The sequence below is a fragment of the Staurois parvus genome, unplaced genomic scaffold, assembly GCF_062004578.1.
Source record: "Staurois parvus isolate SC_StPar_1 unplaced genomic scaffold, SC_StPar_1.0 ptg000549l, whole genome shotgun sequence".
Taxonomy (NCBI): domain Eukaryota; kingdom Metazoa; phylum Chordata; class Amphibia; order Anura; family Ranidae; genus Staurois; species Staurois parvus.
In genome coordinates this window covers 9,451,011-9,478,773 of record NW_028318345.1, presented here as the reverse complement: position 1 = coordinate 9,478,773, position 27,763 = coordinate 9,451,011, and the positions used below count along the sequence as shown (strand labels likewise).

Here is a 27,763-nt window from a genome sequence, read left to right as displayed (position 1 = left end):
TTCAGAAAGAGCAATGAGGCCTTTAAAGAAAAGAATACAGTCCCTACAGTCAAACATTGTGGAGGTTCACTGATGTCTCGGGGGGTTACTTTGCTGTTTCAGGCACTGGATGTCTTGACCGTGTGCATGGCATTATGAAATCTAAAGACTACCAAAAAATTCTGGGGTGCAATGTAGGTCCCAGTGTCAAAAAGTTGGGTCTCTGTCAGAGGTCATGGGTCTCACAGCAAGACAATGACCCAAAGCACACATCAAAAAACACCCAGAAATGGTTTCAGACAAAGCATTGGAGAGTACTGAACTGGCCAGCAATGATTCCAAATCTCAATCCCATAGAGCAGGTGTGGAGCAGGGGCGGACTGATCATTTGGAAACTCGGGCACTGCCCGGGTCAGTAGGGGGCCCCATGAGATGCCCCTGGTACCTTTTTCATAGGCTTTTTTGAGTTTGGGCAAGGACACAGGGGCCCCATGATCCCCTATTGCCCCATAAGTTGTCAGTCCGCCCCTGGTGTGGACAGATCTCAAAACAGCAGTTGGGAAAAGGAACCCTTCAAATCTGAGACACCTGGAGCTGTTGGCGAAAGAAGAGTGGTCCAAAATTCCAGTAGAGAGGTGTAAGAAACTAATTGATGGTTACAGGAAGTGACTGATTTCAGTTATTTTTTCCAAGGGGTATGCTACCAAATATTAAATTGAAGGGGCCAATAATTTTGTCCAGTCCATTTTTGGAGTTTTGCATGTGTCAGATTTGGCTTTTTGTTTCTCCACTTTGTGTCATACCAATACAAACAAAAGAAAAACATGAGAATGCCTAAACATTTGTAATTTCAACAATTTGCTGGGCAAAGTGGTGCCTTATCTGAAAAAATGCAGGGGTGCCAATATTTTTGGCCATGGCTGATCTTCTACCAGAGACTTCTGAGAATAGCATTAGAATTTGAGACTTGCACGCACTGACGTTAATGAACTACCCCATGTTACATATACTGTATACCATCTCTTGGGTTCATACCCAGCATAAAAGAAAATATGCAAAAGGAGAATTATAAAAGAGTAAGTTATAAGAAACTGGAGGGTTTTTCAATCCATTAATTATCATTCCCAACTGAAGTACTACACATCTTCACTCCACTGTAAGCACCAGACTGGAAAAAGTTTATAGGAACCAACAGGTTCCTGCCATCACGTAATGGCAACTGCCATTAAATCAGCTCCTTTGCTCCTCCTTCCTAAAGCTGGCCATACATTGTACAATTTTCTCGCTCAATTTCCTTTAGATTTACCCTCAGCTATGTAGTGCAAGGGCCTGCCTGACTGCATACAAATTGAAAGTGTTTAGGTTTGACCTCATATTAAATGGTTTTGGTAAACCTAAAGGAAAATTGTACAAGATAATTGTATAATATATGACCAGCCTTAGATACTTGTAACAGACAATCATAATCATGTGACTTCTAGCAGACAAAAATAAATATCTTAAAACTACTTGAATGTATGTTAAAAAAGGAGGAAGATATGTCTAAAACACATACACTATGTTGTATAGTATATTTGATAACACCACTCCATTTCTACAGACAATGTAGTATTTGAAAAAGGTATCTGTGCTGTAAAAACCAACAGGAGAATGTCATTTTCCTGGCTTGGAAAGGATTTCTCTTGCAGCCTATAAAGTATATCATCTTTGCAAATGTAATTTCCCAACCAAGAACTGTTTATGTAAAAGCTCACTCGCAGACAGCAGAAAAAAGTGATGAGATCACTGGAATAAATATTCAATGCCTTCCAAACATTTTAACTCCCAGTTCCTTGGTGGCGTAGATATAAAGTAAGCAGGGTTCAGCTACAATAAATACTATTAACTGCCTAGATGCACGAAAATAACTTTTTTGCTGATGGGTACTTGATTTTTTAACACATGGATTTTATTGTGTTGCAAAGGTTGGATATGTCAACAAGTGGTTAAGCTCTTGCTACTAAAATCCTTTAAATCTCACATGTAGCTGAGCACTAAGGGCTTGCTCAATGGACATGGTATTTGAGAGCCCTAAAGCACATTACTGTACTAAGAGCAGAAATCCATGCATAGCTAAACAACGACAACTTTATTTTAATTATACTGTATATAGAGAACAAAAAGGAAACTACCACTGCCAAAGTATAGAAACATAATTGAATCAATCATTCAAATTCATTCAAGATTTTTTTAACTTGTTTTCCTTTTTTCTTAAACACTGGGGCTGTGATAATATATAGACTTTTTTTTTCCCTGGACTTGCTATCATTTTTAACTTTGTCGTTGGGGGTTTGTGTTTGCAACATTTAATGTGTTTGTGTATGTGTATATATATTTTTATATATATATATATATATATATATATATATATATATATATATATATATATATCTATATCTATATATATTCTAATATATAAAATGTTTTCATGAAGTAAACACTGCATACAGCTCAATCAGAGGTACTTTTTCTACTTATCTCCCAGTTCAACTTTGTTTTACTCACATCATCTTCATAGCGGACATGAATATTGGAGATCTTCACTTGAAGATTTTTGATAACCTGAGTTACTAATTTCTCTGAAAATGTATCCTGTTTTTCTTCCTTTGGCTTTTCTTCATGTAAACATGGAACAAGAAGCACATTAATCAGCACAGTACAACATGTCATAAAAGGGAAATGTCTAATTAAAATAGAAAATTAGAATATGAACAGAGAATACAGTTACAAACCTTGGTCTGCCACTTTCTGTTTGGCCTCTTCAATGCGTTGAAGCTCCCGTTGTTTTGCTTCCAAAAACTGTTTTTCTTCTTTTTCAGCATCATATTTGATACCTGAAAAGAAAGATGTAGGAACTGAGGTCTAGCAGTAAGTGTAAACAATGAAATAACATAGACTGGTACTTTAAATGTCAAACTTTAGTTTCTAAGAACATTTGCATCTCTTTGAGTGATCTACACATACATGGAATGCCTATGTATCCTTAATAAAATGGTCCTGGCTTTAACTGTCAATTATGTACAGTGCACGTGAATCAAAACGGTGACCGTGCTGGAAAGTACAGGAATATAACTTTATAAAAACCCAGCATAGACACCTGGGCTAGGTTTACACTACTGCGATTCAATTTTGATACAACTTTAAGTGTGATTATGTAGTGCTACTTGGATGCAACTTTGATAAGGTTTGTACATTCCATGGGGTCAAAATCAAACTGGAGTCGCACCAAAGTAGTACAGCAACCTTTTCCAATATCACACTGTGCTAAGTTGCATTGATGTGAACAGGCAACATTGAAAACAATGTGATTTTCCTTGTCATGTGATTCTGTGCAACTCAAGTCGCATCTGAATTTGCACTAGTGTGAACCAGGCCTAAACATGTCACAGTTTTGCGAGTTTTGCAAGCAACCATTGGCAAATACAAAATTATATGTTGATACATTGTAAAACCTTCACTACAGTCTACATGCAGACTGGGAGGTTTTTTTTGTTTTTTTTTCTTTAAATGTGCCACCTAATAGGCATGAAACAATGTATGTAATATACAGTATTCATCTTTGATACAGCTGCGTTTTTGACCACCACATACCTTTTACTAGTAAACATACAAAGAATAAAAAGCATGAACCTACTAGCAATAGGCACTATTAATAAGTAAACGCCATCCAAAACAGCTTCCACTGGTTGGGTATAAAGATTTTTCCAAGGGATTTTGAGATCGAGTTTTCCTGCAGAAGACAAAAACTAGTTTATTACTAAAACAAAAAATGTTCAAATAATGCTTTCAAAAGCTTTCTACCATATAGAAACATCTTACTAGTAGAGACTCTTGGCTCTTCTTTTTTTACAGTGCTGAACAGTATACTCATGGTAAATTCAAAACTATGTATATGATACTCATTCATTTTCAGTTATTTATTATTCCATTTTTCCATACGAATTGGCTAAATCTATACACCTGAACCTTCTTCCATACATGTGCATGGATTTTAAATATCACAATGATTTGCTATCAACACAAGGGAAATATACCCAGCAGATATTAACAATGAGCCAAACACTAGCAAACAAGATGTTGTTAATGCTTTTGTTCTGGATATAGTAGATGTCACAAACTTAAAACATTTTAAAGGAAAATTGGAAAAGGAATTAAGAATCCAATTGACTGTAATGGAAACACTTGTTAGCTAAAACAGAATAATTTAACACTCATCCCATCACGTAATAAAATCAAAACAAGCTTGAAAAAAACCTGCTTTTTAAAATAGCAACATTTTTATGTGTCAACCAATGGTGGAAGTCATAATGCTCTGTGCACTGCATTATAAGTAACGCTTTATATTGTAGTTTTCATTTATTTGGGAGGAGCATGGGGATTTTCCCTTAAAAAAAGTGAACATCCTACTCGCCTTTTGTACATCAATTCCCATATCTCTAATTATAACAGTATTGCCATTTCAGCAAACAGAAGTTATTTTTACCAAATCACATGTTATTAAACCAATAAACACACTTTCATTAATCTATTTAATAAATTACAATGTCACTCAAAGAGAACTAAAGTTTGAATTTACTTTGCTTCTCACTAACTGTTGTTAAATTCATTATTTCAAAATGTAATTCTGGTAACAAAAATTGGCCAGACTTTTTCAACTCACCAATATGTCCGGCTTTCACTTTAAAAGGCACATCCAGTTGACTCTAAAAAGAAAAAAAAAAGCAGAACATTAACAATTATTCTTTCAGCTTAAAGCCCAACTCCAGGCAACTAAAAAAGTATCCCTTGCAGTAGGGCTACACCTATACTGCAAGGATTAATTGTTCATTTATGTCTACAGAAACAAAACAAAAAAAAACTTACTTAGCTGATCCTCTGCTCTGCCCCGCAGCTTTTTCTCCCCCATACTCCAGTCTAAGGTTCTGAGGTCATCAAAACCAAAGCAGTGTCCATAGTCCTGCATTGGATGTGAAGACATTAAGGGACAGTGTACTGCTGAAGAATGGGGGAGTATCAGCTGGAGGGGAGCAAAGAATCTGGTAAGTAATAGTCTTTCTTCTCTGAGATTAACAACAGAGGAATGCCACACACCAAACAGCTCTATATGTATGAGATGTGAAGAGAAGCCTCAGCTTCTGCCAATAGCCACACCCTTGATGTTTTTTTGCCCTGCCCCTGGGGCTTAGTCATAGTGGTCTCTCTATAACTAAGCCCCAAGGTGGGGCAAAAACATGTTAAGGATGTGCCTATTGGGAGCAGCTGGGGCTGAGGCCGCTCTTCACATCTCATACATTAAGAGCTGCTTGGTGTGCAGCATTCTTCTGTTGCTAATCACTGAGCTTTCCGGATAAACAATCACACCAGCACCCTACTTAGCAATGGAACAGCTGAGATACGGCACCAGCACTTGCACTTCTCCAAGGTGCTTCACCAAGTTAATATGAATTCACACTGTTTCTTCTCTCCCCTAGACAAATGGGCTTTTAACCCTTGCAGTGCAGTTGCAGCTCCACTGCAAAGGATGATTTTAACTTTTATGAGCTTTAGGTCTAATGAGTTTATATATTCTTGAAAGAAAATAATACAGAGTGAACAACAGTATGTGGGCATCTAACCTACCCTTCTCTAGAATTGGATTTATCAGCAAAAAAAATTTGACTTTACAGTGAGTCACTGCAAATGTACAAACAGTGATTCCAGGTCGGAATTTTTGGGACCATTTTTTACAAATACAGATTGGTAAGAGCCCAAAAGAAACAGAGAAACCCAAACCAAATTAATCTCTGCTGCAGTTCCTTGACATATCTAAACAATACTGTTAAACTATTAATTGCAATTTTGCTTAGTATGCCATAACCAGGCTTTTAAGATACTTACAAGGGTTACAAAAAAATAACAGATGCATAACTGATTTCCATTGACAGTAAAGCTGTGCCTATCATATTAAAAAAAAAAATATATGCCTACCAATGCATTTTCTTTAATCTCCAGATTCTTCAGTGCTACAGCACCTAGAAGACAAAAATACTTTTTTAGCATTCAGAAATCTCACATACAAAGGGACAGCTTTAAGGTAGCTCAAGTTGAATATAAAAAAAACCAATTATAGCAAACTTAAACATAAAATAAAAAAGCAGCTTTTTCAGCAAGTCTCATTATCAGTCTGAAGTTGCCCCTCTATACTTCTTATATACCACCAGATGTCCTCAGTATGGCAGGCTGAATGATAACCAGTGTGATTCAACTCACTTCCTCTGAGCCCAAGCTGTAATATTCCCACCCCCAGTCTGTGAATGGGCAGTGAAAAAGCAACAGCACAAGGTCAAGCTCATCTCAGCATGCTCAGCACACAAGCTCCTTGCTCTGCTTCTTCCTCTCACACTCCTACAAATTACAGATACAGTACTTATAGTGCTTGCATGGGTACCTGGCTGTGCGCCTGTGTTCATTCATACAACATTAACAAACCATTGGGTTATATTAGATTTTGCAATCCACTGTAAATCAGCTAGGACTTTTGACAGTTCTTTTCTGATCCCCATGGCTCAGTATCTAGCCTAGTCAGTGCTTCCACGTAAGAGCTAACAAACTCATTGACTATTTATACACTGACACTAATTGCAATTTAAAAAGCCACAGATGTGGGACATTAACCTCTAATTGGCATTTTAACCCGTGAGTGTCACCTTGTGTGTCTGTACCAAGGCCAAACATTCCAGGGTATGTAAACTTTTGATCAGGGCCATTTGGGAAATTTCTGTTATCATTATGATTTAAAAAGGAGCCAAGCAACTATGTGATAATAAATGGCTTTATATGATCATCATCTTTCAATAAAAGAGCATTTTTTGGCATGATCAGTCACATTTTCAATATAAATGCCAGAATTTCACAATTTATGCCAGAGTATGCAAACTTTTGAGCACAACTGTAACCTGAAAGTTCAATGGGGCTTTAAAAAAATTCCAAAGAGATTTTGCTTCTGGTATAAAATACAGTATGCTGTAAACAATTCCAAAATCTTCTCATGACATCTTTTACAGCATCTCTCTAAGCAAATAACTACTTCAAACACTTTAGCGCTTTCAACCTTTACAAAGTGCTAATTAAAATGAACATTTCTTCCTACAGCTCTAAGTTCAATATTTGCATCTGTTTCTTGTACCCTTGAGATGCCCCCCTTTATAAACAAATGAACAAAAACATATAGACTGCAGTTTTCAGAATCTCTGCCATTTTCTTGGTCAGGACTCTTGAGAAAAATGAAATAAGGTATACCACTGAAATGATGATGCCACAGCTTTACTCAATAATTAATGTTTTGCAAAGAGCTGATTACGATAAAGGTCTAAACAGTTTTGCTTAGAAATGAAAACACTATCCCACAGGTATACGTGCTATTATATAGTTCATTTACATAATCTCATATCCAAGAAAAGTGACTTCTGTATACAGCAATGCTGTTGCAGCCACATGTACCATAGATATGACACACACAGAGCAATAATTAACGTGTATGGGGCAATGCACACTAGGAGACTGAAAACGTCAGAACCTCTGGCAGAAAAAATGCTCATAGTGGCTCATATTGCACAGGAGTTAATGACAGTTTATAGGGAAATGCTTTTCTAAGCCTTTTTTTTTTTTTTAAAGTATTCCCTTCTGCTCATGTTTCACTATAATCAATGTACACATGAAAACTCTGAATGCTCCTGTACGCAGTGTTTATGTGCCTTTATGAGCGGTTTTTTTTCTGCCTAAAAGCTCCTCTCAAAAATGCGATTCTGATGTTATTTTCTGCCTAAAAACACTCCTCTGCAAATATTCCTGTAACTTCCCTTAGGTGTCTGGACAAATAGACTAACATAGAGATAATTCCACAGGCTGAAGGAAAAGAACACCAAAAGCTTCTATAATCAGCATCTTTTATGCCCAGTGTGCATGGACCCTAAAAAAAGCTGCCTGCAAATCACAGATAATTCTTATTGCAAGTAGCATAAACACAAATAACTACTCTCGGTAACATCCAGGAGCATCCTGGCTTTGTGACAGCTATGCCACAACTATGTAGGTGCTCCTTTAGTCCTCATGCACACAGAATGTTTGTACAGCGGCTGTTTTTGGCTTTTGACATTTTTTTCTACAGCTGGTAAAGCCCCCAGCATATTATCCTATGTGTCCATGCACACATTTATTTATTTCAGGTACTTATATAGCGCTGTCAATTTACACAGCACTTTACACATATATATTGTACATTCACATCAGTCCCTATCCCTCAAGGGGTGTACAATCTAAGGTCCCTAACTTACATTCATACATACACATACTAGGGTCAATTTAAACAGGGGCCAATTCACCTACCAGCATGTCTTTGGAGTGTGGCAGGAAACTGGAGCACCCAGAGGAAATCCATGCAAGCACAGGGAGAACATGCAAACTCCATGCAGGAGGCGCCATGGTCAGGAATCAAACCCATGACCCATTTACTGCAAGGCAGACGTGCTAACCACTAAGCCACTGACATGTTGACTGTAATCAACGGTTTTTGGTTGGAAAAAAACCAAGGACTAGTGGGTTTTTAGAAAAACGCTCTAATGCTGAAAAAATAGTAAAACGTGGCAAACCGGCATTTTTGGGTGTTTTTTTTTTTTGGTAAAAAAAAAAACGAGGCAAAACTCCAATGCCAAAATGCTAAAAAAAACCTCACGTTTTTGATGTGACTTTACACAGCTAACGTTACCGGCGGTATTAAAACACCCAGTGTGTATGGAGCCTTAGAGTTTTTTAGTTATGCATGTTTACATATTCGTTTATTTAGAAACAATGTATGGAACAAAGACTAATAAAAAAGCAACAAACATAAGAAAAAATTATACATATGACAAATACCATATTGATCTTTGATTCTTTTTTTTTCCAGAAACAAATAATGAGCTGGATGATTGGGCAGACCTCCTCACATACTTCCTCCCTTCCTATTAGACATATGTTGGTCCAGCTGTAGGATGTGTTGTCCTTATTATGTACTTGAAGTTGTAACCTTAAAGTGGTTATGAACCTCAGACATGAAATATGAACAAAGCACATTCCTCTATAGCAGGGGTAGGACCACCTTTGAGAGGTAGAGATCTACTTGAACAACATGAAAGAGATCAAAGATCACCACGGTTCAGCACCATTAAAAAAAAATAATAATTAGCAAGGCTTAACTAAATAGTAAGGAAAATATAGAAAATATAATAAAAACAAATGTCACTGTAAAAATACAAACTTAGCCTACCTTAAAAATGAACAGTGTCAGTCAGCAGGGCACTGGACAGAGTCAGTAGAGCAGTGGACAGTGTCAGTAAGTAGGGCAATGGATGGTGTCAGTCAATAGGGCAATGGATGGTGTCAGTCAATAGGGCAGAGGTTGGTGTCAGTAGGGCAGTGGATGGTGTCAGTAGTTTTTATTTTTACAATTTTATTTTTCACAATTTTTTTTAGGAGCCCTGTTGAAAGGGGAGCACTTGTGGGAGGGGTTGGGAAGTAGAAAAAAAAGAGGAACAAGGATGGGAGGGCCAGTGGGAGAGGCATTTACTAGAACTGATCCCCTGGATTTTCCTCCTGGGAGGAGATGCTAGCTTTCAGCTGCTCCAGAAGGACAATAAAGGGGATCGTCAGAAGGCAGTTATTTAAAAAAATCTGAATTCCCACCAAGTGGCTGGGGATTGGGATTTTTCTGCCCCCCCCTACCCTTGTGCCTTAAGGAGCTGCCTAAGCAGCCGTATGCTGGGCGCCAGCATATGGTTGCTTAAGCAGTTGCCTTAGGGCACCAGGGTGCTGGGAATTCAGATTTTTAAAATACCTGTTTATGGGAGGGAAATGGTGGTAGAGGACACTGATGGTGGGGGGAAGGGTTGCTAAAGGTCACTGCTATGGGGGAAATGGGAAGCAAGCAGAGGACACTACTGTGTGTGTGAGGGGGAGGGGAGGGGGGTGATGGGAAGGGCGGCAGAGGACACTGTTATGGCGGTGGCCCTGCCTATAGCAGTGTCCTCTGCACATCACCCCCCCTCCCCTCCCCCCAAGTAGTGTCCTCTACCCTTCCTTTCCCCCATAGCAGTGACCTCTGGCCCCCTTTCCCTCCCCTCCAGCAATGTCCTCCCCCCCCCCTTCCCTCCCATAGCAGTGTCCCAAGCAGTATCCTACCTCTGTAGAGAAGAGTGTGGAAGGCAGCACAGTTCTGGACTGATGGCATCTTCCCCCAGCTGCTGCTGCAATTCTCAGTGCACAGCGGAGAGCAGAAGGCAGCACATTTCAGGATGGAAGGCAGGAGGAGAAGCTGACCAAATAAACTTTTCATATTAACAAGCTGGTAATTGGTTGCTAGGACCGATCTAGGAACCAACTACCCGCGGGTTAATATGAAAAGTTAATTTGGCCAGCTCCTCCTCCCGCCCTCCATCCTAAGCTGTGCTGCCTTCTGCTCTCCGCTGTGCACTGAGGATGACAGCACCAGAGAAGGCTGAGGGAAGGGGGGGGAGGGACCGTCACCTAAAAGGCGGGGGTTGGTGGTGCAGGGATCTGTACACGATCTGTCACCTGCCTGCGGTCAAAAGGTAGAACGCGATTGACGGGTTGCCGACCTTGCTCTACAGTGTGCACTTGTCTCAATTAAGAGCTGCTTTGTTTCTCTGTTATGAGCATGATTCACTTCTGACAAGTTTTCCTGACACCAAGAGAAAAATGGTGACAAGGGAGGGACCTCCAGCAGACTGACAGCCTCAGCCTTGTTCCTGTGTGCTCTGTGGCGGGGTCTGTCCTGTCCCTCCAATCAGCCCTCAGAGCTCCCCTCACTGTTGTAACCGCAGCATATTCTTGACTATAGTAATATCTGTTCATTATATAGCCTATCCCATACTTCTCCTTTAGTCAGCAGGCAAGGTTTAGGCAGGCCATACAGAAGTAAAAAAAATTATTAAATTTCATGTCAAAAGAACAATTTTTTTGATTTTCGAATCATTAGTGTGCCCACAGCAACAGACTATTTTTGTGCGGCCATTGAAAATGACAGATCAAACATGTTGGAAATTGGTATCAGAATGAACAATTTTCTAACTGTGTATAAGGTTACTGTTTAAAAAAATAAATAAATAACAATAAAACTGAAATGCTCATGAGCAAAAAGAATGTTCCCTGTCACGAAAGTTCTGGTCATATCTTATTTTGATGACCATAGTGTAGTGTGTGTGTATGTTTTTCTACTGTAGGAAAGAACAGTTCAGACATCAAAGTATTAGTTCTAGAGTAAACAATTTATAACACTAGCAGGATACCAAAAAAAATATGTCAATGCCTGTTCAAGGCTGTACCTTTGAGATTTTAGTAAGTGTTCCTACAATTAATGGAGGGCAAATAAGGCACCCATAAAGAAACACCAATGTTCACAAAAAGAGAGTCAGGCCAAACACAGCTGGAAAAGACAAAGAGCAGAAAAAAGAGAAGCAAAGGAAAACAAACAGGGGTCCTATCTGGTCTCGGTCTACAGGTGAGATGTACTTAATCCAAGGGTTCCAGGTCTTATGGAATTTAGTGATGTTACTATGTGGGGTGCAGGTGAGTTTATCATTCACCATAATCCAGTTCCGTTTCCCCCATCTCAATCCTTGCTGCCAAGAGTATATATAAAATCAACTGTTTAGGCCTTTTAAGGATGACAGGATCTAGTTTCTGAAATGTTATCTCTGGGGACCTAGCAAGATTTATATCTGTAACCAGAGGAATAAAGGTGAAAGTTTCATCCAAACCCTAGATACCTTAGGATACCACTGTCCCCACACATGGAACATTGTTCCCTGCTGTCCACATTGTTAAAAACAGTTCAGAGACACGGACAGATGCATATTTGCTATTCTAGTCGGTACCAAGTACAAGCATAAGAGGGTTTTGTAATTAGATTCTATCAAAACAGTATTGAGAGAAATTTTAGACAAATTGTTAGCAAAGTCCTGCCAATCCGACAAGTCCAAAGTGATGTGTAGGTCTCATTCCCACAGTTTCATACGAGAAAGTTTACAAGTGAGATCCATTAAGAGGAGATCTATTTAGTTCTGCTTTAAAATATCGCCAATCAGAGTCGCATGTGTGGCATCTCAAGAGGGCAGACGTATAGTGGGGGAACTCCGCTGATCCTCAGCCTACCGCACCTCTTCTACAGCAGTTACAGCCACGGGAGAGCCCTCATTCGACTGCGAGCCCACACATGGGAAAATCAGGCTGTGGAACCCACCCTCACAACCTCCTCCAGAAACCGAGGCCTTCCATACTCAAATGCTTCTTACCAGGCCTACATCCCCAGCCTCAAGTGGCTGCAGCGGCATAGGCAAGTGCTCCAAACCGATCACTGAAATGGCGGGAGCGGACACAGACACTCCAATCCCACAGCCTTCAACCCCTCCAGCTTCCTACCCGACAGCAGACATATTGGAGGAAATGCTACAGGTAATTCTTCACAATATTACCTGCACTATTTCCACTGAAATTGGGAAAACTGTTTCCTCCCACTGACACCAATGATGGGGCACGATTCTTCCCACTGACACCAATGATGGGGCACTATTCCTCCCACTAACTAATGATGGGGCACTATTCCTCCCACTGACTAATGATGGGGCACTATTCCTCACACACTGACACTAATGATGGGGCACCATCATTGGTGTCAGTGGGAGGAATAGTGTCCCATCATTGGTATCAGTGGGAGGAATAGTGCCCCATCATTGGTGTCAGTGGATGAAATAGTGCCCCATCATTGGTGTCAGTGGGAGGAGTAGTGCCTCATCATTGGTGTCAGTGGGAGGAATAGCACCCCATCATTGGAATACCATACTGAAATAGCATACCATATGGAAATCAAATCTGATGTTTTTTCATTTTTATTTGGTGTGCGTTGGAAGAGGGGTAGTCTTATACGGCGAGTATAGCTCAAACCCTATATTTTAACAGGAAAAGTAGGGGGTCGTCTTATACGCCCAGTCGTCTTATACGCCGGAAAGTACGGCACTTTTAACCCTGACAGACCCTCCTACCACTCTTCCAGTTCTCCATTGTACTCTTCAACTCTTTGGTGCCTTATCCGGTTATAAGATTAACACTTCCAAAACAGAAGCGTTACCACTTCATATCCCCTCCACCATTCTGTCCTCTCTTAAGTCAAATGATCCCTATCACTGGTGTTCCCATTCCGAGATACCTAGGTATTAACCTTACCTCCTCATATCACTCCCATTATGAAGCTAATTTCCCACCCCTGTTCCAAACCATCACACAATCTTTGAAAACTTGGGACCTACTTAATATTTCCTTCCTGGGAAGGATCAATGTACTTAAAAAGGCCATATTACCCAAACTATTGTACTTATTTGAGAAACTCCCAGTACCTGTCCCCATGTCCAAGCTTTGATCTCTCCAGAAATCTTTCCTCCAATTTATCTGGCATAACAAATCTCACAGAATTGTATGTTCAGTCTTATTTTCGTTATGATCTAAAGGGGGCCCCAGATCTTGTGAAGTACACATCTCCACTCTGTTGTCTCTTGGTCTGCCCAACACCCCCCCAATAAATGGTCTGAGATTGAATGGTTACAGGTACACCCAATACACCCTACTTTGGTCCATGACTCCCAATGAAATTTCCCTTCATAAACATCAATTGCTTGCACCAATGCAATTTACGTTGTTAATATGGAGGCGTAATGGATGTAAATTCTCTCTGTCCTCACCTTACTCACCTTTGACTAACATTATATTTAACCCAAATCTTCCATATAGTTTAACCCTTGGTTGTATCAGCCCCTGGGCTAAAGCGAACCTATTTCACTTAAGACATTTGGTAAATCCAGTGTCTCGGAAGCTTAAATCCTTTGCTGAGTTGCAAACTGCTAAACATATATCCCCTCAACAACACTGTTTACTTGCAGATACAACATTTATTTTCCTCTAGGATCCCTTCCTTAACTGTAGAGAAGCCTACTCATTTTGAAAGCATCTGCACTCAAGGTCCCTACGAACAGCGCCTAATCTCCATTTATAAATTATTACAAGACACTTCCCCCATGACTGTAGACCTACACCTCTATATCAGGAAATGGTCCCAGGCCCTCCAGTGCACTATCCCTCTATACCGCCTCCAGGTCTTCTAGATGTGTTGTGTATAGGGAAAATACTTATAAAGTTTTAATGTTTTGGTATAAAACCCCAGAGGTCCTTCATACTCGTAACCCAAATGTTCCTCCTGTCTGCTGGGGATGTGGTAAGGAAACTGGATCTCTCTTTCACATTTTCTGGCTAAGCACGCACATTACACTTTTTTGGAGGGAAGTTCTAAATCTTTTCTGACTTCTTATGAAGGTCTTCATTCTATTTGACCCGCTCCATTTTTTACTGGGCCTATGCTTTACAAGCCTTTGCAAGCAAGCCAAGAAATTGTTCTCTCATATCTTAACAGTGGCCAAGAGAATCATAACCATGCATTGGTTATCCACTACGCCTCCCTCCCAGTTGGAATTGATAAAAATCATTGGTGAGGTTAGAAGAATGGAATATTTGACTGCTCTGCACGATAACCTTAGCCCTCTATTTGAAGCGGTTTGGGAACCTGGGATCTTTCTACCTTCATTTGCCCACTCTGACATCCTGATTTCAGCAGCTAACTCATTGTTTTTCTACATTATATCTGTACCCAACTTTTCCATCGATATGTCCACTCATCTCTTTCTTTGTCTTGTTCCTTGCCTTTAGTTTCAATAGGGTTCTTAGACTCACGTGAATCATAATGTCTGGTATATGGTTTTTTTATTGCTCTCTTCTGGATATTTCTTATTGTTTCACAACGTTGCAATCACCTTCTATATGTCTTAACTAACTGCCTCTGTTGTCAGTTTTCCTTGTTTAAAACTCTCAATAAAAACATAATTATATAAAATATCACCAATCAGCCAACCCTATTACCTTTAAGCCCCTCCAACTGTTAGGCAAAATCTGTTCTCTGCCTCACTGACCCTGAAATCTACCTCATTTACTACTGACCCCTGAAATCTTGAAATTGTTAATAAACTTGAGGTTGTTTTTACATTTTTGGGTAAAGACAATGCACCTACCAGTACTTTTTAGGCTTAAGGGGAAAATTACCTGCAGATATTGATCTTTGCCTAGATACTGCAAAGGACTGTAGTAAGGCAAGACAAAGTGCTAGCCAATATGAGCAGATGCATTATTGATAACATTTTTAAAAAATCACACTTGGCTAACAAGTCAGTCTCAGGAAAACACCCCTATCAAAGAAGAAGAGAAAAAGCAAGAAACAAGAAGAAAGAAGAAAAATTATTGAATGCAAAATACAGAGAAAATGGAATTTTAGTGTGCTACTGATAAGGATGCAGTGACAGTCATGACTGGTAACACATCTTCAAAATCAAAGTACAGTTATCTTCTTTTTTGCTAACCCGCTGTTGATTTACAGTAACTCATCCCACCTCAGGTGGACACTTGAATCTGACAGCCTAGGCCTGCAGGAAACTTCAGGGACCCCAGCAAAACATTTTTTTTTACTCTCTCTCTGTCTATGCAGTTAATACATGATATGTTCAGGAGACGACCCTATGGAAGTCTGTGGGGACTGACAAGCACAATCTGGGTAAGCCTTGGTTCACACTGTGGAACTGCATGTGATTGACACAGGAATTGCACCACATTTGTGATGTGGTGTGATTTGAGCCCATTCATTTTGTAAGCTCAAATCACAATGCATTCGCATAAAAGAGGTGCAGGCACCTTTATTTTGGTTACACTGCAATCGGATCACAGGGGTGTTCATACCCATGTGGTCCGATTGAGGCAAACGCACTTCATTTTGCAACCTGCTTTTGGGGTGCCGTTAACCTAACATTGACAACAACAGCAGATCACATGATCAGTGCGATTGCTATGCAGTGTGGGAAACACATAGGAAGTTCTGTGTTTCCCACACTGCATCAGTGTGAGCCTGAGCTTAAGGAAGATAAGTATATATCTGGGGCAGGGGGAGGGTGGGTTACTTTAGGTCACTGGGAGTTGGAACCTGGACTTTTTCTACATAGAGGAGATCTAAAATCTATTGCCCAAGACACTGGCTCTAGAAAAATCTATTAGAAACACACACAAGCTAATGTGCACTTATTGTCTTATATGTGAAGCATTAGTCAATGTGAAGAATATATTAAGAACAGAAATGGATTTTAATGGGGTTGGCCATAAAATACAGTATAAAATATTAATGCTGCCTAGAGCATGACCATGTTTTAAATAATCTGTTGTCAATAATTGCACCTTGAACAACTAATGAGAACTGTAGTTAAAGAATCACCTGAATTAACTTAATTTAAAGGAAACCTGGACTGAGGGCCTGTTTACATCAGATATGGGTTTTTTTTTCAACACATCCTAAATGCATACACCACAAAATCAATGTTTTCTGGTAAACAAGGTTCACACCACTGCACTCAGTTGAAGTACTTCTTGTTCCCGCAACCTGCAGCTGTCCCCTCCACACCGAAAGGACACGCATACCAGATCTCACACATATGTAGTGCAAGATCTGTAAAAGTACCTGACCTGTTACACATTGCCATGAAGTCTCAGAACATTTTGAAGTTTTGCAATTATGAGCTTGGTCTGCCTTCAGCCTCAGGCAAATTAACCTTCCAAGAAGGCCATTTCTAAGTTACCAGCACCTAGGCTAAATGGCTGTGGGGTGAAGAGAAAAATGCTTCGCAATGAAAAACCTTCCAGTGATTTCGCATGTGGGGATATAGTTTTACAGAAAAAATAGGGGTTGAATTTTAAAGGTGAAAGGTCTACTCTAAAGGAAATAAAAGAATAAATCAGTTTGTTGGCATGCACACTGGAATCTAAACAATGGTACATTTCAGGGCCAAAATATAATCCCAAAAAAAATACCAATATTTGTAGCCCACCTATAATTTAAACATTGGGGCAGGGGAAATGTATTATTTTTAAAGGTGTTTTCCGAGGAAAAGAAATACCTTGAAAAGGACACGTACATGTAAATACTATTTCCTGTATTAGGAATACAATGAAGAATGTTACAAACAAGTGCACAATTGCGGATAACAGATGAAAAAAAAATTTTTATTCCTTATTTGCAACTGATTTCTGTTGAGGACGCACACTTGCTTAGCATGTTATGTATTTTCTAACTTCTCAACACCCTGAAAATGACTAAAAGCACCTTTGAGAAGATTTTTTCTGTATTAGCTGTTCTGTCCAGCCTTAATATAATGCTTTGCATGAAAGTTTAATATTATATTTGTTCAGATCCACTTAGATTCAATTTCAGAATGTTATTTATTTAGAGAAAATGGTTATTAGCTTCCCAAATATTCCTCCTTCATTAAAATAGTTATTCTCTTGTGTTTAATCCAGGACCGGCCACATATCGATCCATCTATGGGCATGCTGGTTATACTGAGGACTATCCATTGACTAACTTCAGTACAACCAGCCTCAAGTCTTTCCTGTTCAATCATTGCCAGCGGCTATAGCAACCAGCAAAGATTATTGTATTCTGACAACTGGGAAACCTTCCACTGTCAGAATACAAAAGCTCCGCAGGAGGGATTCCCTCATGAACACGGAATGAACCAGTGGTTGTAGGAAATACAATTGCTTAATTTATGGCCTGCTTTAGTCAAACATCTATGCCAGTTGAAAAAAAACCCTGGTACCTTCCCCCTTATCAGTGCCAAGTACAGTTGTGTTTAGAATAATAGCAGTGTGTTGAAAAAAGTGAATAAAGCTCAAAATCCTTCTAATAGCTTTTATTTCCATACACACAAATGCATTGGGAACACTACACATTCTATTCCAAATCAAAACATGAAGAAAAATATAGCAAATTTGTGTTGTTCCTCTAAAAAAATTGAAGAAAAGTGAATATTAGACTGTTCAACAAAATAGCAGTGTTTGTATTCTTCTGTACAAACTCAAACATTCACTATATAAACTGAAAAATGTTTGAAGATTTTGCTTTCCTTTGAATCACTTAATTAATATTTAGTTGTATAAGCACTGTTTCTGAGAACTGCTGTACATCTGTGTTGCATGGAGTCAACCAACATCTGGCACCTGTGAACAGGTATTCCAGCCCAGGATGATTGGACGACATTCCACAGCTCTTCTCTATTTCTTGGTTTTGCCTCAGAAACTGCATTTTTGATGTCACCCCACAAGTTTTCTATTGGATTAAGATCCGGGGATTGGGCAGGCCACTCCATAATGTCAATCTTGTTGGTCTGGAACCAAGATGTTGCACGTTTACTGGTGTGTTTGGGGTTATTGTCTTGTTGGAACACCCATTTCAAGGGCATTTCCTCTTCAGCATAAGGCAGCATGACCTCTTCAAGTATTCTGATGTATTCAAACTGATCCATGATCCCTGGTATGCGATAAATAGGCCCAACACCGTAGTATGAGAAACATCCCCATATCATGATGCTTGCGCCACCATGCTTCACTGTCTTCACAGTGTACTGTGACTTGAACTCAGTGTTTGGGGGTTGTCTGACAAACTGTCTCCGGCCACTAGACCCAAAAAGAACAATCTTACTTTCATCAGTCCACAAAATGTTGCGCCATTTCTCTTTAGGCCAGTCAATGTGCTCTTTGGCAAATTGTAACCTCGTCAGCATATGTCTTTTTTTCAACAGTGGGACTTTGCGGGGACTTCTTGCAGATAGCTTGGCTTCACATAGGCGTCTTCTAATTGTAACAGGACTCACAGGGAACTTTACACCTTCTTTGATCTTCCTGGAGCTGATTGTTGGCTGAGTCCTTGCCATTTTGGCTATTCTTCTATCCATTTGAATGGTAGTTTTTCACTTTCTTCCACGTCTTTCAGGTTTTGGTTACCATTTTAAAGCATTTGCGATCATTTTAGCTGAGCAGCCTATCATTTTCTGTACTTCTTTATCTGTTTTCCCCTCTCCAATCAACTTTTTATTCAAGGTACGCTGTTTTGAGCAATGTCTGGAACGACCCATTTTCCTCAGAATTTCAGAGAGAAATGCACTGTAACCAGCATGTACAACATTTGCTGCCTTCCTTCCTTAAATAAGGGCAATAATTGCCACCTGTTTTTCAAAGAATGAATGACCTCACTAATAGAACTCCACACTGCTATTATTTTGAACATGCCCCTTTCAATTAGTGATTCAATTACACAGAATCAGCAGCATCCATGTCATGACTGTTGGGTCTGTTGGATTTCTATTACTCTACTACACCTGCTAGTAAATTATTTGCCATGTAGAAATATCATTTCAACCAAAAACAGTGATTGATCAGGTTAGTGATGTCTGACTGCTATTATTTTGAACACAACTGTATCTATCTGGGAAGATCTGCTGGTTACAATGTTACAAAACATCACATTAAAATCACACAAAAGTTTAAAAGAGCCCAAATGGTTACATTGGGGGAGAAATACCAAAACCAGAGCACACAGAACCAATCAGCTTCCAGGTTTTATTGGCAAAGCTTTATTAAACAAGCTAAATTTAGAAGCCGATTGTTACCCATGCACAGCTGCCCTAGATTCTGTGTGCAACAGTTTTAGTAAATCTCCCCCATTGTTACCAAAAAATATATATTTTGCTTTAGGCAAGGTTCACACTAGCCTGCAAGCTGCAGGCTGGTTACTGGTGCAGGAATCGCACCTGTTCCTGTACTCCCGCTCTTACGAAACGCACAGGGCTGCCACTCATTGTGAATGGCACCCCCCACGCATCTCAGCCCGCAGTACAATGGCAGGTGCAGGAACTGCAGGGAAACTTTTAGACCATGCGGTTTCCCTGTGGAGGCATTTTGGAAAAGGTGCATGCACCTTTTTTTGCGTGAAATGCGGGCACAGCACCCCATTCAAATAAATGGTCTACCGTGCACTCATTAGTGTGAACCTAGCCTGAAAGGTGCAAACAAAGTAGAAAAAGGTAGTGTAACTTGTTACATAAATATAATTTTATTGATGTTTTGATAATGTCTTTACTTCTTCTACATCTTATATTTTACTGATCAGATATGACAAATATTTTAATTGGTTTATTACATACGGTTTACTTGTAAAAAGGTATAAAAAGGTCTGATATAGACTCAGGAGATTTCAATGTCTGGTCTCTACCAAAGTATGCTCGACCAGAAGAAATGTAATAATGTAATAAAATAAGCAAGTGAAAAGTTTCTTCTGTCAAAAAAATGTGTGGGATAAATAAATGGAGATGTAGTTTAAATCCGATGTAACTACAATTTATGCAATATGCATGTTCTTAACACTATTCCTTTATTAAAATATCTAGAAATTCTGCACCTGTTTGTTGAACAGGATGAAACGATAAATTAATTAAAACCATCCCTAGCAATATGAATGTAAAATATACTATACAGAAATAGAAGGTAAAGTATAACACAATGTGCACAATGTGCAGCAGTTTGTGTATGTGTTGTGCCCAGGGCTGTGGATAAGGGGGTACCACCAGTCCTCCCGCACGGGGCCCAGGCCAGCAGGGGGGCCCAGGCAGCTGGGTGAATCGGATGTGGCAGGGAGGGTGATCGGCATCTGCAGCAACTGAAAGCTGGCTTCTTATCCTCTCCCTCATACAGGTAATCAGTTCCAGTAATTGCTCCCCTGGTGCACCTATCACCCTCTCTGTGCATCATATATTTCCCCCTGCTGTCCAGGTCTGACAGTGTCCCCCCTTCCCCCCCCGCACGGTGCTGCCAGCTTCCTTCCTCTCCTTCCCACCAGCAGCTGCAAGTGCAGAATAGGATCCCTCAGGATGGAGAGTAGGGAAAGGGTCCAGTAAATATGTCACATTTGCCAGCCCCTGCCTTTTCTGAATGAACACAATGAGCGATCGGTACTAATCACTCACTGTGTTCATTCATAACTGAAGCCTAGTAAACTGTGTTGGTTTTTTTTTTTGGAGGGGGGCCCTGTCAGGTTGGCTGTATGGGGCCCCTTGGTTTATAACAGCAGCCCTGGCTGTGCCATTACACGTGTAATATTTAGTGTAGAGGCACGCAGTACAGTGGCCTTAGGAGAAATTTGGAAATTTGGAGCATCCTTTTGTTTTTGGGGTTTTTTTTGTAGCTTAAACACTGTCTACTATCACTTTAAGAACTTGACTAAAGCCAGCCATAGATGGATCAAATCTCCGCTGGTTCAGCAGGGACCGACTGAGATTCAATCCTTCTATGGGCAGGCTGGTAGTACTGAAGTCAATCTATTGACTGACTTCAGTACAGCAGCCTGTTGAATTTTTTGTCAACTCTCCTAGACACCTTTCCTCCTGGCAGCAGCATTTGGCAGAAAAAACACTTGACACTGGTAAAAGTGTATAAAAACGTGAATACTGTACTTATAAGAAAAAAATATAAAGTGAAGAAAATTGCATTAAGAGCAGCAACAGTACTATGAGATATACTTCAAAGTTTAAGAGTATTATGTAAATCTGTTGCGCTAGTAACCAACCTGTGATAAAACTAAATAATACCAAATAGTGCCCATAAATTACAATATTTAAAAATAAAACAATAAATAAACATAGGTGGAAAAATTCAATGAAGTCCAAATGTGATTCCACCATAAATAAGAAGTCTTTTGGGACACAAAAGTGCTGTGATGCCAAAATCTCCAAGGAGACACCAAGGTGATCCCACCATCAAGGATAATTATGCGCTTACCAAAAGGTTTTGACCCTCTAGCCAGAGAAGTCAAAACAAGCAAGTGTATATCATGGATTCCACCAGATCTTCTTCCATGTCAAGCCTCATAAATGAACCAACCAAATAAGGATTATGGATTATTCTGTTAGATCTATTCCGTTCCATGAATGCGGTTATGTGTCCTGTGTCCATTGGGCCTGGGTGACCAATATTCTCAGAAAGAGCAATGCGATCGGCCACTTCTCCTCTACTTCTAGGGAGGGGTTGGCAGGTGGTGTAAATAACTCCCTGAAAAATCACAGCACCTTGCCCCAATACATCTCTCAGGAGCCCGCAGCTCTGATGCAAGTAGTAGGATGATTTTTTGGAGGAGTTCTGCAAATATCAAAATGCCTTTATAAGCAGGTGTCAATCCGGAGGAGTGGTCATTCTAGGCAGACTGCCTTTGCATGCAGACTGACCTAGGTAATGTCTACTCATGATGCTGAGCCTCCATGAAAGAACTGAAATCCAATGAATGAAAGGGAAGAGCCATACAGAAGCACAGAGACCCAGGAATAGTGTCTCTGGATCTAAAATAAGGTATGAGTTAAAAACAGAGTGTTTTATTGAAGAATTTAATTAACATGTTTATGGGGTAAAGGAGGAACCAGGAAAGGCAAAAATAAGCAGATCACAGGAGTTAAGACAATGTTAACTTTTTAACCGATTTCCCGTTGCCCTATAGCAGATATACTGCTACAGGGCAGAAGGGGTGTGCAAAATTACTTGTATATATGTGATTTTGCATTTCCGGGTAGGGGGCACGGTCAAACCACATGAGTGCCCTACCCGCGCAGCTATTCGCGGCCTCGGCTGTCAATCACCGGGTCCCGGCTGGTGATTACTTGCCAGCCCCCGGTGATCGCCGAGCATTAACAACGGTGGGAGAGAACTGTATGTAAACGATACAGTTCTATCCCATCAGCTCCTGCACACTGCTTTCTGTGGCTCTGCATAGCAGAGCCATACAAAGCAGTGTGCTTACACACACGCACAGCTTACAGTAAAACAGCACACAGTTAACCCTGTGATCACCCCACATGTTAATTCGTTCCTGTCAAGTGCCATTAGTACAGTGTCAGTGCTTTTTATTAGCTTTTTATTATGGGGATGTCAGTGACACCAAATCAGTTCCCCCCAGTGTTAGAATGCCCGCCGCAGTACCGCTATAAGATGCTGATTGCTGCCATTACTAGTATTAAAAAAAAAAATTCCAGTATATATACACCACCATTTGTAAATGCTATAACTTTCACGTAAACCAATTCATTTACATGTATTGTGATTTTTTTTTTTTAGCAAAGACATGTAGCAGAATACATTTTGGCCTAAATTTATGATGAAATTAGATTTTTTAAAATGTTTTTACTGGACATTTAATAGCAAAAACTCAAATATATTATTTTTCTCAAAATTGGTGTTTTTTTTTTTTTTACAGTACAAAAAATAAAGAATGCACTGGCAATCAAATACCACCAAAAGAAAGCTCGATTTGTTGGAAAAAAAGACGTAAATTTATTTGGGTGTGGCGTTGCATGACCGCGCAATTGTCAGTTAAAGTAACAAAGCGCCGTAACGTAAAAAATGGCCTGGTCAGGAAGGGGGGTACATTTTTCAGGAGATATAAAAAGCTAGCAAGTTATTTGTCTTGCAAACAATTAAGCTGAACTGAAATGTCAGTTTCACAGCAAGGTAACATTTCAATTTTGCACGGTCCCCACTTTAGGTAAAAATAAAAAAAAAGAGTTTACTACCACTTTACAGGTAAGCTTACAGCAAGGCTTACTGTACCTGTACATAAAATGAATATCTCCTAAATATGCAACATTTAGGAGATATCCTAGCGAGCAGCAGCCAGTGGCATCACCGGAACATGCGCTCTGAAGGAACAGCATACCCGTGCCGTTTTTTCAACCGTGCCGTGGGCGGGAGTGTCATCATCGTGGCTGGCCATTCAAGCAGCCACAGCCCGCGAACCTGAAGAAGGACCGGGTGAAGATGGAAGCCTCTGCAGCAGTGACAGCGCGCTGCTTGAGGGCTTCATTTTCAGGTAAGTCTTTCATACTGTAACATGTTAGTATGCAGTGCAAACTAGCACATTATGATGTTGCCTTGCAGGAAGAAACTATTTTTTATTTCTTTTGTAAAGCAAGAATTTACTACCGCTTTAACCTAGCCCTCCTTTGCTCTGCATTAGCTTGACACTACCAAGAGGCAGTGTTGTTACTGTTGCAGCACATTGTCCTCTGCATCCACAGGCTTTCCACAGACATTCTCCCTTTGAGGATGAGATGAAGTTGAGGGTATTTCTTATCAATGGGCTAAACTGTGAGTAGCACAAATTGTGACATTTGCATGATTTATCCCAGCTTCTGCAAAGTATGCATCCATAAATTAGGGATCTTAAAAGGAAGGTAATTAGGTCAGAAGAACAAGTACATGTCATGTGAAAGTAAATGTATTATTTAAGCTGATAAATACACTACAGAGACAACACTGCAAAACATTACTTGTATGCAGTATTACCTGACAGGTATGAACAGGCCAAACCCCAAACATCTGCATGCAATGACAGAAATCAAATTTCAGCTGGTTGTTATGGAAATAAAAAACAATCCAGCAGCACAAAACCTTTCTATTTTAACTACCACCCCCAAAAGAAAAGTCAACAACTTTCACCCCTGAAAGTAAACGTAAATGATAACACAACTTTTCTCAACTCATAAATAACTAAAATAATAAATCATAATTAGTGTCCAAACCATGTGAATGTCCTCGGTAAGTAAATAAATTAATAAAAGTCTTCTATAATAAGTCTCTTTATCCTTCAAAAATAAACGTATCTCTTTACTTTATGCCACGTAGATGTTTCTGGATTTTCGTGTACCTCAAAAAAAATAAAACTCAAAATAGTGTATTACCTTTCATATAAATAACGTGCCACAAATTGTGAATCGTGCAAACTGCATAACAAGTGCAATACACACGTGAAGGAAAAAAAAAAATTATATATATATATATATATATATATACTATCCAACCAATATATAATATAGTGTATCAAAATACCCACGTGAATACACTAAATGGTGAAAGCAAACACTAGCAATCAACAGTGATTCACTTCAAAATTGTGTAAAAATCCACTCAACATAAAAAGTGATCAACCTTCCAAGCCAATTCTAATAAAAGGATATAATCCTTATTTCTTAATATATCGTGCAAGAATAAGTACCAAAAGTGTTCCACTCCAACTGGTGTAAAAGTGAATAATTACCAAATGCCAGTAGCAAACAGGCACTTCTCAAATGCATGGAAAAGACTCTCCAGGCTCCTAATTAATCTTGAGATATCTCCTCCATTATCCTCATGAAATAAATCAGGGTTTTGGAGATGATGGCGTAACAAGTAAACAACATTTATTGAGTAACTTACATTTAAAAAAGCAGAAATCAGCTTCCACAAACAGAGACAGCTATTCAGTATGGGAACCACCACAAGTTCCCACTTCCAAAATGGCTGCGATCGCACTTCTGGTAGGTGTGAGTGCGTCAGACGTCATGTGACCCGACGCGTTTCGTCACTTCCTGGAATTTTTCTAGGGATCCCCATTTGAGAAGTGCATGTTTGCTACTGGCATTTGATAATTATTCACTTTTACACCAGTTGGAGTGGAACACTTTTGGTACTTATTCTTGCACGATATATTAAGAAATAAGGATTATATCCTTTTATTAGAATTGGCTTGGAAGGTTGATCACTTTTTATGTTGAGTGGATTTTTACACAATTTTGAAGTGAGTGACTGTTGATTGCTAGTGTTTGCTTTCACCATTTAGTGTATTCACGTGGGTATTTTTGATACACTATATTATATTGGAGAGTATATATTATATATATATATATATATATATATATATATTTTGTTTTCTTCACGTGTGTATTGCACTTGTTATGCAGTTTGCACGATTCACAATTTGTGGCACGTTATTTATATGAAAGGTAACACACTATTTTGAGTTTCATTTTTTTTGAGGTACACGAAAATCCAGAAACACCTACATGGGATAACGTAAAGAGATACGTTTATTTTTGAAGGATAAAGAGACTTTTTATAGAAGACTTTTATTAATTTATTTACTTATTGAGGACATTCACATGGTTTGGACACTAATTATGGTTGTTATGGAAAGGTTTTTATACTGGTAATGTGATGAGAGCATGCACACCAGATAACATTATGATACAGATGACATCAACAATTGAACAGTGACTTTCGATTTTGGAAGTACAGCAAACAGAACAAAAATCTGTTTCTGTAGAACAGCCTATATTTGGGACACCATTATGTAGGCCATTCCTATTAATCAAACATTCACACACATAACACACTCATACTTTGCATTTATTATTTCTGTAGAGAACCCTTTCATTGGGTTGCAGCAGCCAAACAGAGCCACACCTGTTTAAAGTGATTAGTAAATGAATAGCATCTGAAATCTGGAATCTGTCCATAAAGTTTATCATTCTCTGTGACCGAATTATTGTATTCGCCAAACATCCTGCACACGTGGTAGCAGAAAAAACAAACTGGTCTTTTTACAATTCATATATCTTCCTATATCTTGGTTTGCTTAACCAATTCCAGTCCGGACACATTTACCCCCTTCCTGTCCAGGCCAATTTTCAGCTTTCAGTGCTATCACACTTCGAATGACAATTGCGCGCTCATGCACTGTACCCATATGGATTTTTTAGCATTTTTTGAGACAGATAAAGCTTTATTTTGGTGGTATTTATTCACCACTGGGATTTTTATTTTTTTTGCTATGTAAATGAAAAAGTCCAAAAATTTAGAAAAAAAGTGTTTTTTTTATACAATTTTGCAAATAAATAATATTTGATCATAAATCTTGAGCAAAATTTATTCAGTTATCTAAAATAACCCAAATTAGTTTATAACCAAAAATTATAATTTTTAAACTTTTTTTTTTACATTTTTCTGTTATTTTTTTATATTATTATTTATGGGTTTTTTTTTTTAACATACTGTCACTACTTGTGGGAGGTGATGAAGATTTTTTTTTTTTTTTTTTTTTTTTTTAAACGTATTGCTTTTACACCCATAAAGACTGTAAAAGCAATAATTTTTCCTTCTCTCTGACTGCATTCTTGCAGCCTTTGAGAACTACTGTGTGAGCTGTGATTGGTCACAGCTTGTCACATGGTACAAGGCTGTTGTGAATAGCCTTGTACCATGTGACCTCTGTGATCATTCAGATTTCACACGTAGTAAGCAATGATGTCAGAAGTGACATCTTGCTTACTACTATTCATGTGATCACTGATTGGCCAATCAGTGATCACATGATCGGGACCTCACAGAGAGGTCCCGTACAGCGATCGGTGTTCTGCTGTGTCTGGAGGATCGTGTTGCCACGCTCTCCCAGGGAGCTTGCACAGGCTAAAATTTTATGAATGACAACTCACTCCTGCACTGCTCCCGTCTGGCCGTTAACTCTGCATGTGATCACTGATTGGCCAATCAGAAGTTCCATACGACGATCGGTGTTCCACTGTGCAACGGGGAGCGCGCACAAGCAGGGCCACCCAACCCTGCACTGCCACCGTCCGGCCGTTTACATACAACAGCTGGACGAGAGGTGGTTAAAGCAGAATTCCTTCTTACCAACTGCCATATATCTGTTAAAAGCCAAGATCACCTTTAGAAGATGCAGATTTATTCATTTAATAGGATATTAAGGGTGCCCAATATTGTACAAAGTATATATATATATATATATATATATATATATATATACATACACAGTGGGGCAAAAAAGTATTTAATTAGCCACCAATTGTACAAGTTTTCCCACTTAAAAAGATGAGAGAGGCCTGTAATTGGCATCATAGGTAGACCTCAACTATGAGAGACAAAA

At 39.3% G+C, this 27,763-nt stretch overlaps 1 protein-coding gene across 1 annotated transcript in view; it reads right to left on the bottom strand.

Moving 5' to 3' along the window:
* The window catches only part of VPS13A (vacuolar protein sorting 13 homolog A), a 290,475-nt gene that overhangs the window by 238,940 nt on the left and 23,772 nt on the right, over positions 1-27,763 (bottom strand). The window contains exons 2-6 of the mRNA XM_089691099.1: positions 5,986-6,029; positions 4,679-4,721; positions 3,653-3,748; positions 2,751-2,852; positions 2,524-2,633 (exon numbers count right to left, since the gene is read on the bottom strand). Of these exons, the coding sequence (XP_089547225.1) occupies positions 2,524-2,633; positions 2,751-2,852; positions 3,653-3,748; positions 4,679-4,721; positions 5,986-6,029 (395 nt within the window). The remainder of the gene's footprint in view (positions 1-2,523; positions 2,634-2,750; positions 2,853-3,652; positions 3,749-4,678; positions 4,722-5,985; positions 6,030-27,763) is intronic.